This window comes from Lampetra fluviatilis, chromosome 37, assembly GCF_964198595.1.
Source record: "Lampetra fluviatilis chromosome 37, kcLamFluv1.1, whole genome shotgun sequence".
In the NCBI taxonomy this organism is placed as follows: Eukaryota; Metazoa; Chordata; class Hyperoartia; order Petromyzontiformes; family Petromyzontidae; genus Lampetra; species Lampetra fluviatilis.
Window position 1 is genome coordinate 11,944,390 of NC_136311.1, and position 11,014 is coordinate 11,955,403.

Here is an 11,014-nt window from a genome sequence, read left to right on the forward strand (position 1 = left end):
GAGGCCACGTGAAGTGTCGAAGGCTCGCTGACAGGTCACGGGACAGACCCAGGTGCCGTGGGTTGACCGACTAAGATGGCTGGCAGATGAACCAGCTGTGCCCCCCCCTACTGTGCCAACTCGCTGTATTTATCTGCCTGGCGCTCCACTTGTTGTTGCGAGCATCGCTCCCTCTGCCCTCCTGTTGTTGGAGAGCGACTGCCTCCAAATACCCAGTAGCCTCCTTCACGAGCTTCCTCACACACACACACAGGAGCTCACCAACACGTGGGCGGAAGGCTTCGATTTGCCGAGGAAGGAAGCCTTGATGAAGAGGTCGATCATTTGAGCCTGAAGCAGAAGCATCAGCAGAAGTATCGTCACACACAGAGAAAAAGTTCCCCCGTGTAGCCTTTAGCAGGCTGTTGGGGCAAGTGCTGTTGGTGAGCAGCACCTGTGAAGGCGGCACGGCGCGTGGATGCCAAGCGAGAGAACTGCCCCAGCAGGAAATCAAGGGCACGGGTTCTCTACAATACATACTACAGATAAGTATAGAACTTTAATATAAATCGCTTGTGCACAAACGGTTACCCCCTGGGGAGGTCACCGGGAACCCCCAGAGGTCACATTTACCTCCCAGAGGTCACGGGTGCCCCCTAGTGAGGTGACACATACCTCCCAGAGGTCACGGGTACCCCCTAAAGGTCACGGGTACTCCCGAGAGGTGCCACGGGTACCCCCTAGAGAGGTGATGTGTATCCCCCTAGAGAGCTCACAGGCACCGTGAGGGTATGCGTACCACAGGACTGGAACCACCGCTCCAGGATGCAGTCCCCACGCTGGGCCGACTCCTCTGGTCGGCACCACTCAACCACTCCCTCTCGTGTATGTAACGGTGTTGTATCGTATGTATGTTGAACCTCTTCCCGCACGTAACCAACCATACTCATCTGAGGTGCAGGGGAAGAACAACACACTAAACACAAAAAGGTCTGAAGATATGAGTTTTCAATCTAGATGTAAAATTGCATGGCTCCATTGGCTTTCTAATATCGGAAGGAAGAGTGTTCCAGACGGCCATAGAAGCTACGACCACTCAACCACCTACAACAATTCGCTCGCCCGCCCTCTCCCGTCTACTACTCAACCACTTACTTAGCCCACTGATTGGCGGAGGGCGAGCGAGCGTGCGGGTTACTAGGTGAGAGAGGGGACGAGCGGGAGGGGGTTGGATGGGCGGCCGAGCGAGCGGGCGGGCAGGCGGGTGAGAGGCCGAGTGGGTGAATGGACGGACGAGCTGGACGCAGACGAGCTGGGCACACCTTGTGCCCGTCGACCGTGCTGGTGTGGCCCGTTTTGCAGCAGTGCTCCACCAGGGCACCGACGAGACACAGGCTGCTGGCACCGGCATCTCCAGACAGCAGGGTGCTCATGTAGCGCTCCACCAGCGCGGGCAGCTAGGCCACGCAGACGCACGCAGAGACACGCCGAGACACGCAGACGCACGCAGACGCACGCAGACGCACGCAGAGACACGCAGAGACACGCAGACGCACGCAGAGACATGCAGAGACACGCAGACGCACGCAGAGACACGCAGAGACACGCAGACGCACGCAGAGACACGCAGAGACACGCAGACGCACGCAGACGCACGCAGACGCACGCAGACGCACGCAGAGACACGCAGACGCACGCAGAGACACGCAGAGACACGCAGACGCACGCAGAGACACGCAGACGCACGCAGACGCACGCAGAGGCACGCAGACGCACGCAGAGACACGCAGAGACACGCAGAGGCACGCAGACGCACGCAGAGACACGCAGACGCACGCAGAGACACGCCGAGACACGCAGACGCACGCAGACGCACGCAGACGCACGCAGAGACACGCAGAGACACGCAGACGCACGCAGAGACATGCAGAGACACGCAGACGCACGCAGAGACACGCAGAGACACGCAGACGCACGCAGAGACACGCAGAGACACGCAGACGCACGCAGACGCACGCAGACGCACGCAGACGCACGCAGACGCACGCAGAGACACGCAGACGCACGCAGAGACACGCAGAGACACGCAGACGCACGCAGAGACACGCAGACGCACGCAGACGCACGCAGAGGCACGCAGACGCACGCAGAGACACGCAGATGCACGCAGACGCACGCAGAGACACGCAGAGACACGCAGAGGCACGCAGACGCACGCAGAGACACGCAGACGCACGCAGAGACACGCAGAGACACGCAGAGACACGCAGAGACACGCAGACGCACGCAGAGACACGCAGAGACACGCAGACGCACGCAGAGACACGCAGAGGCACGCAGACGCACGCAGAGACACGCAGAGACACGCAGACGCACGCAGAGACACACGCCGAGACACGCAGAGACACACGCCGAGACACGCACAAAGATAAATATCACCCGCGTTAACTGGTGCAGGCCCTGTTAGCGAGCACCTTTGGAGGCCAGCAAGGAGGTGGCATGGCCATCGCTTTTGTTACCCGCAGTGTAGATGTTTTGTGCGACGCACCAGGTAGTTACTCACTTATAGGAGTTCACCCAAGGGAGGCCCACGACCGGTTAGGAATATTGGCTGTAACCAGGAATTGAACTTGGGGTGGCCAGGTTTGTACTAACCACTGCGCCACTGCTCCCCACACAAGCACGTACCGACACGCACTCGCACCACAACAAGCTTTCGACACCAAGTAGCGGTGACATCCCCACGGCACTTGTGCCAGGCTAGGTGCACGTTGAGGCCACGTGAAGTGTAGAATGCTCACCATCAACAAGTCACAGGACAGACCCAGAGGTGTTATGGAATAACTGACGTGACTGGCAGATGATTCACTCACGCACAAAGGACCCCCGTATAGCCTGAACAAACTTGGGGCAAGTGCTGTTAGCGAGCACCGACGAAGGCCAGCACGGTACACGAGGGGGTGGGTGGCCAACACCACGCCCGACCGCCTTTGTCTCCCTAGTGGTGATGTTTACGCACCGCACCAGGTACTCATTTGACAATGAATCGACCTAGGTGAGGCCCAGGACCAGCTCAGATAATTGTTACCGATGTTGGCCGTGAGCGAGAATCGAACTCGGGTCGCCGGGCTCGTAGCGCAGTGCACGCTCACTGCCTACGGGAGGCAGGATGGGGCCCTGGCAATCATTGAGTCGATGAATCGGCTCCGGCCCACGGCCCGGCACAGCAGCAGCACCCGTACCTCGGTCCAGAGCCGCACGAGCTTCTTGCCGACGGAGTCCCGGACGCTCCGACGCGGACTTCCTAGCGCCTCGGTGAGCAGCACGCCCTGCACCTCCACCTGCACCGCAGGGGGAGACGGCACGATGACTCGACCAGAGGGAAGACCACCTTCACGTGATCCCCACAAGACCTTCCTTAAAGCGTACAGTGAGTGCCAGTGCTTGTCATGGTGTCAGTGTGGGTGTGCAGTGTTCGTTTGCAGATAGGTGGTGCAGTGGTTAGCGAGCTGCACTTCGAAACCGGTGACCCGAGTTCGATTTCCGCTCACGGCCAACACCTGTAACGATTATATGAGCTGGTCCCAGGCCTCCCCTAGGTCGATTCATCGTCAAATAAGTACCTGGTGCGGTGCGTAAACATCACCACTAGGGAGACAAAGGCGGTCGGGCGTGGTGCTGGCCACCATCCCCTTCGTGTGCCGTGCCGGCCTTCATAGGTGCCACTCCCTAAAAGCCCTTGCCCCAACAGTCTGTTACGGCTACACGGGGGATCATGTCTTTTGTAGAGCGCCAGTAGCACGAGTGCATCGTCGTCATGTGCAGTCGGGTAACCATCGATTCATAGCGCTGGCAGCGAGGAGTGCTTCTTCTGCGGTGACCGTGTGCTGCGGCGAGTGCGTCGCCCCTCACCAGCTGTTTCCAGGCCTCGCCCTCCTGGGAGTCGGGCGAGGAGAACGCCGCCCGTGCCAGCGTGCAGGTCCACGCCACCGCCTCCGCCGCCGCCGCACTGCTGCACTTCCTGCGGGGGCCACGCGGCAGCCATGAACGGCGACACCTGGCTGTGTAGCGTGAGGAATCCTCGTGGAGAATCGTCGCCAAATTCCATGACCTCTTCCCTGCATCCCCATCCCACTCATCCCCTGACCTCATCCCCTGACCTTCTCCCCCCCCCGTAACCCCTCCAGGCAGCAAGTAACACCACACCAATGCAAGGTGGCAGCACAGTAAGTAGGTTGGCCCGGCTGCCGGCGTGTTGGTGTTTACATGATATGTATCACGCCGAGACGAGTCCAAGTGTCCCTCTGGCCGTCCGAACCGTGGGGGCGCAGCAATGACCTTTGACCCCGGCGGACGGCACTCACGTGGGACCGCTGCCCTTGGAGACGAGGGCCGCCTGGGGCAGCAGCGGAGGCAGAGCACGCGCCGTGGCGGCGGGATACGCCTCGGCCAGCACGCGCAGGGTCTCGCGCACCGCCCGGCGCGACGCTGCATCCCTGGAGATGCGCAAATGGGTGACGGGAGCGGCACACGCGTCACGTGACGGGAGCGGCACACGCGCGACGGGAGCGGCACACGCGCGACGGACGGATACGTTGGCACAAGCGCGACGGGATGGGAAGGCATGGTACACGCGCGACAGGATGGCAGACGTGCGACAAACGGATGGGACGGCACACGCGTGGCGAGATGGGACACGCGTGGCGAGATGGGACACGCGTGGCGAGATGGGACACGCGTGGCGAGATGGGACACGCGTGGCGAGATGGGACACGCGTGGCGAGATGGGACACGCGTGGCGAGATGGGACACGCGTGGCGAGATGGGACACGCGTGGCGAGATGGGACAAGCGTGGCGAGATGGGACACGCGTGGCGAGATGGGACACGCGTGGCGAGATGGGACAAGCGTGGCGAGATGGGACACGCGTGGCGAGATGGGACAAGCGTGGCGAGATGGGACAAGCGTGGCGAGATGGGACACGCGTGGCGAGATGGGACACGCGTGGCGAGATGGGACACGCGTGGCGAGATGGGACACGCGTGGTGGGAGCGGCACACGTGTAACGGACCTGGCACACGCGTGACGGGAAGATACACGCGTTTTGGGATGGGATGAGGGGGTTGTATGTCTGGCATCGTACCCGGTTGCTTGTCTACCCGAGTGCTGATGTTTTCACACATTCCAACAGTTATTTATTTAAGGCTAAGTCGACCTAGGGGAGGTCCAGGATCCATTCAGGTATTACTTGCCACTGATGTTTGCTTTGGCCATCCATCGAACCCAGGTCTCCAGGTCCATAATGCAGTGCAGTGCTAACCGCTATACCACCACTCCCCACGTACACACACACACACAAAGGTCGCCATGGGCCAAGTCTCAAGGCCTGCACGGTACCCAAGGGGATGGTGCGGCCAGCAAGATCTCCAGCCCAGGACCGGCTCAGATTCTCGTCACTGGTATTGGCTGCAAGCAGGAATCGAACCCTGGTTGCTGGATTTGTAGTTCCACGAGCTAACCACTGCACTGCCGCTCCCCATACACCCACACACGCAACTACAGCAGGCTGCAGTTGGCGTTGGGGACACTCCGAGTGGGGGCAAGGGCGGTACCTGTAGCGCTGCAGAGTCATGCACATCAGCCGGCACACAGCCTTGACAGCCGCTTCGGGCAGCCCTGCACACACACGAGGGTATGGGTTAGAGTTAGGGACATGGGTTAGAGTTAGGGATTATAGTTAGGGATTAAAGTTTGGGGTTACGGGCATGGGATAGTAGGGGTTAGAATCATGTGCAGAGGTTGAGTTTTGAATTTGGGGTTAGAGTTAGGAGTAGGGTTAGCGATTAGTGTAATGGGTTAGAGTTGGGAAAAGGGTTTAGGGTTTGGGGTTAGAGTTAGTAGGGTTATGGCTAGTGGTTACAGTAAGTGGTTAGAGGTAAGAGTCATGGGTAAGAGTTATAGTTCATGGCTCGAGAGTTAGGGGTAGAGGCTGGGTCATCATCACCCCACCGAGCGACGTGTTGCCGGATGTCTGTAACCTGCGTACGCTCGTGAGCCCACGTGCTCCTCTCTCCTTCTCTCAATGCAAGCAGGCGACCACCCTTGCTTCTTTGAGCACTTTCCAGTTTTTGTTCCATTATCTTTTTTAATGTACACGTTTCCGATCCGTACATCATAGCAGGTGGTACACGTGGATTAGCAACTCTCCTTTCTCTAGGCTCACCTCTACGTTGCTTTTGAATATCAATATTATCTTTCCATAAGCATTTCAATCTCATCTGATCCATCTCTTAATGTCATCGTTTTCATTCCGGCCTGCTTTCGTGAGCTGTCCAAGGTACACACCATTCGCCTGTGCTTTGCAGTTATAATAACTTATTAGAATTTAGTACATCCCATATTTGTGCCATTCATACAGCGCAGGGCTACCACGAAGGCACTGCTGTCTAATCTCAAGTGAGTAATTTTTCGCGGTGTAACTTTTTAGTCTTAAAAGATCTGGACCACGACTCCATCACAGCCATGGCCGACTCGATTGGGATGACGCTTCCAGAGATTTTTAACGTCCGCTTTGAATCAGACGTCTCGTGTTTAATGTTTAATACACTTGTGATAAAAAACGAGGGCGACCCCGATTCAAACCACAAACCTCCACAACAAGTGGTGAATGCGCTACCCGTCCCACACACACACACACCCCACACACACCACCCACACCCCACACACACACCCCACACACACACCCCACACACACACCCCACACACACACCCCACACACACACCCCACACCCCACACACACACCCCACACCCCACACACACCCCACACACACACCGGCGTTGCACAGGGAGGGTCTCAGCTCGGTGAATGTGGCCTCCCGGTCCCGCACGCTGGAGCTGGTCACGCGGGACGCGAGCCTCCTCACCGCCTCCACGCCCTGCAGGCACACGGACAGAGGGGAGCGTCACTGACGCCACTCGCTCCATCGCGACCAACAAACACGAAGATCCCCCGTGAAGGCCGGACCGACTTTTGGGGCAAGTGCTGTTAATGAGCACCGGGGCGGCACACGAGGGGGTGGGTGGCCAGCACCACGCCCGGCCGCCTTTGTCTCCCCAGTGGCGATGTTTACTACACACCGCACCAGGTACTCATGAGGCCTAGTCGACCTAGGGGAGGGCCAGCGCCGGTTCAGATAATCGTCACTGGCGTTGGTGGCCTTGAGCGGGACTCAAACTCGGTTGGCGAGGTTTGGTCGAGCACTACGATACTTCCATCTTTCAACATCAACATCCTCAATACATCACCACCACCTCGACCCCCACCAGAATCCTCATGATCACCATCACCACCAACCTCATAACCAGTCTCCATTACCACGATCGCGACCAAAATCACCATTATCGTCTTCACGAACATCCTTACCTCCATCACCCCATCATTAACAACACCATCATCATCATCACAACCACTCCCATCACAACAATCCCAAACACCATAACCATCACCAGCAGCACCATTGACTGAATCCCCAGCGTTACCTTTATACCCACCACCACCACCACAAGGTTACCACCACCATGACGCTAAACATGACCATTGCCAATCATCACTCACTACCAACACCAATAGCCGCCATTCGCCACTAAGTGGCGGCGACGTCACTACGGCGCTTGTACCAGGCTAGGTGCACTGAGGCAACCAGGTGCCATGGGTTGACTGAGACCACTCCTGGCTGATGCACCTCCTGTGCCCCCTACTGTGCCAACTTTCTGCGCTTTAGCCACCCGGCGCTCCGCTCGTTGTTGTGAGCGTCGCTCCTCCGCCCTCCGCTGTTGCTGGAGGGTGACTGCCTCCAACTGCCCAGCAGCGTCCTTCACGAGCCTCCTCCTCCACAGAGGCCGATCTTGACACCGCTGGTACCAGTCATTGGCAAGTCCAGTCCCACATCACCACAATCCCCCTCACAACCAGTGCCAACATCACCACCAACCTCCATTATCACCAGCGGCATCCACACCACCAGTAGGACCATTCCTATCATTATCACCATTGCCGTAATCCTCAACATCACCATTCACACCACTCTCAAGATTCCTCTCATCAGCAGTAGTATCACCACCATCATCATTTTCAACCACGTCCATGATCACCATCATGCTCACGATGATCACCACCACCACGATTCTCCTCACCACGGTAATAATCACCACCACCAATACCATCACCACCGTGATATTCCCCGCCACCAACCCCATCACCACTACCATCCTCATCACCACTACCACCACCACCGATTCCTCTCTCCACCAGTACCATCACCACCAGTACCATCACCACCAGTACCATCACCACCATCGTATTCTCCATAACCACCACTACCATCATCACCATCCCCCTCACCATCACGTTCCCTATCGCCACCAAAAACATCACAAAAGACAAAGATCCCCCGTATAGCCCTAACAAACTGTTGGGGAAAGTTATGTTAGCAAGCACCTAAAAACATTACCACCATAACGACCACCTCACCACCAGCAGCAGCATCACATTCCCCATCACCACCAGCACTCCAATAATCACCACCAGCACTCCAACAATCACCACCATCACCACCAGCACTCCAACAATCACCACCACCAGCACTCCAACAATCACCACCATCACCACCAGCACTCCAACAATCATCACCATCACCACCAGCACTTCAACAATCACCACCACCACCAGCACTCCAACAACAATCACCACCAGCACTCCAACAACAATCACCACCAGCACTCCAACAATCACCACCACCACTCCAACTATCACCACCACCAGCACTCCAACAATCACCACCACCATCACGGCAAGCAAGGCGTCGCAGCAGCAGCAGCAGCGCCACAACTGAAACAGAGACCTGTGGGTCTGCCATGCTCATGTCTCTGTCCAACCGCGCAGCTGGAGGAAGGGGGGGGGGGCAGGAGCCTCTTTAACAGCAGAAATGTTTAAAGCGAGTTGCTAAATCAGGGGGTGGTGGTGGTGGTGGTGTCAGCAGCAGCAGTGGCGGCTGTGGCCGCGTGGAGGTGAGAGGAGGAGTAGGAGCCGTAGGCCTCGAAGCGGCGTGGCCCGGAGAGCCTCTGCGACCACGTGCCGGGGACTGCCTCCTCCTCCACGCGCCTCCACGGCGCGCCGCGTCATCGCCGCGCGACCCGCGCCCGACTCGACACGGGCCGCCGCCGCCATCTTTGTACGGGGTAGACAAAGCCACGTGACGCACTGTACAGCGCCAGGACCTCCCCTGGTGACGTCGTTTCGCAACTATGTCGTCACAAACCGAATTACGTCCCTCAACCCATCACTGATGAAAGCTCACGGAGACATTCATAGCAGAAGCCAAATACTCTAAGGGGCCGTCCATAAATGACGTCACGCATTTTTAGACGATTTTTGACCCCCCCCCCTCGTCACACGGCGTCACAAAAAGTCAGACCCTCAAATATGACGTCACAAAGCTCTGCCCCCCCCCAAAAAAATATTTCAATTTTGAAAATAAAACATGCTTCAAATCACTTTAAACTATTGTCATTGTAGTGCGTATTTAATGTGGCGCTGCACTCTGATGTTGTAGGAGGAAACATTTATCAAAAAGTATATTTGATTAAGTAGAACGTGTTGTCTATATTCATTTAAAGTTGCGCATTTTGATGTGACGTCACATTTCTCAACCCCCCCCCCCTCGTCACACATCGTCACAAATGTCTAACCCCCCCCCCCCCTAGGTGCGTGACGTCATTTATGGACGGCCCCTAAACGCGTGCTGGTGTTGATTCTGAATGTGGAGGGGAAACCCAGAGGACCTGGAGAAAGATCCACGCGCCCACGGCAAGAGAGAGAGCGAGAGAGACGCAAACACAGAACAGCAGCAGCAGCAGCAGCAGGCGGCGTCAGGGTCGGGATCGAGCCCACGACCTCCTGCGCACCGGGCGAGGTGGTCGACATCTCCTGGCCAGCGTGGGGGGGGGGGCTCTGTGTTGCACCCCGCGCGTCAACACCAAGCGGCATTCCCGGCAGAACCGGCAGGTGGCGCTGGGCTCAAGCAAAGCGAGCAAAGCGTCATGTCCCGAGGGGCTCAAGGGTTCCCGAATTAACGAACTTATTGAGGTGCATTCAATATCAACTCGAATTCAATTTAATGAACACGATGAGCTAATTAACAATTAACCTCGCTCATCTCGATCGCGTCTGCATTTCTCACCTCTCATTCCACTGTACCTGTGCATTTGCCTAATCGGATGTGCGGGGGAAGGACAACAAACTAAACACGAAAAGCTGTTCTACAGAAATTAGCTTTCAATACAGATGTAAAAGTGTGTGTGTGTTGTATGCACACACACTAAACTCTGCCCCGTGCGGGCTTTAACAGACTTGGGAAAAGCGCTGTTAGCGAGTAGCAGCACCTATGATGGGGTGGGTGGCCAACACCACGCTCGACCGCCTTTGTCTCCCCAGTGGCGATGTTTACACAACACCAGGTACTCACTTGAGGCTGAGTTGACCTAGGGGAGGCCCATGACCTGTTCAGATAATGAATCCTCACCGGTATTGTCCGTGAGCGGGAATCGAACTCGGGTCGCCGGGTTCACAGCACAGCGCGCGATCCGTGTGATATATTTGATGTCAAACACACACCACGTACGTGTTACATGTACACACCCCCCACACACATGTTACATGTACACACACCCCCCACACACATGTTACATGTACACACACCCCACACACATGTTACATGTACACACACCCCACACACATGTTATATGTACACACACCCCACACACATGTTACATGTACACACACCCCACACACATGTTATATGTACACACACACGCAGACCGCACACGTGTGTGCAGGACTGGCCTGGCTGGGATGATTGAGGTGAGGGGGTTGTAGATGCTGGTGGGTTGTTGTTGTGTGAAGGTGGGTTGTTGTTGTTGTTGTGTGAAGGTGGGTTGTTGTTGTTGTGTGAAGGTGGGTTGTTGTTGTTGTTGTTG

At 56.8% G+C, this 11,014-nt stretch overlaps 1 protein-coding gene across 1 annotated transcript in view; it reads right to left on the minus strand.

The window, feature by feature from the left end:
• Nucleotides 1–9,133, minus strand: part of GCN1 (GCN1 activator of EIF2AK4) — a 48,406-nt gene extending 39,273 nt beyond the window's left edge. The window contains 8 exon segments of the mRNA XM_078873883.1: nucleotides 262–330; nucleotides 1,302–1,436; nucleotides 3,222–3,320; nucleotides 3,892–4,000; nucleotides 4,344–4,475; nucleotides 5,592–5,655; nucleotides 6,813–6,915; nucleotides 8,881–9,133. Coding sequence (XP_078730009.1) covers nucleotides 262–330; nucleotides 1,302–1,436; nucleotides 3,222–3,320; nucleotides 3,892–4,000; nucleotides 4,344–4,475; nucleotides 5,592–5,655; nucleotides 6,813–6,915; nucleotides 8,881–8,901 — 732 coding nt within the window. The 5' untranslated portion in view covers nucleotides 8,902–9,133.
• Between the last annotated feature and the right edge of the window lie 1,881 nt (nucleotides 9,134–11,014).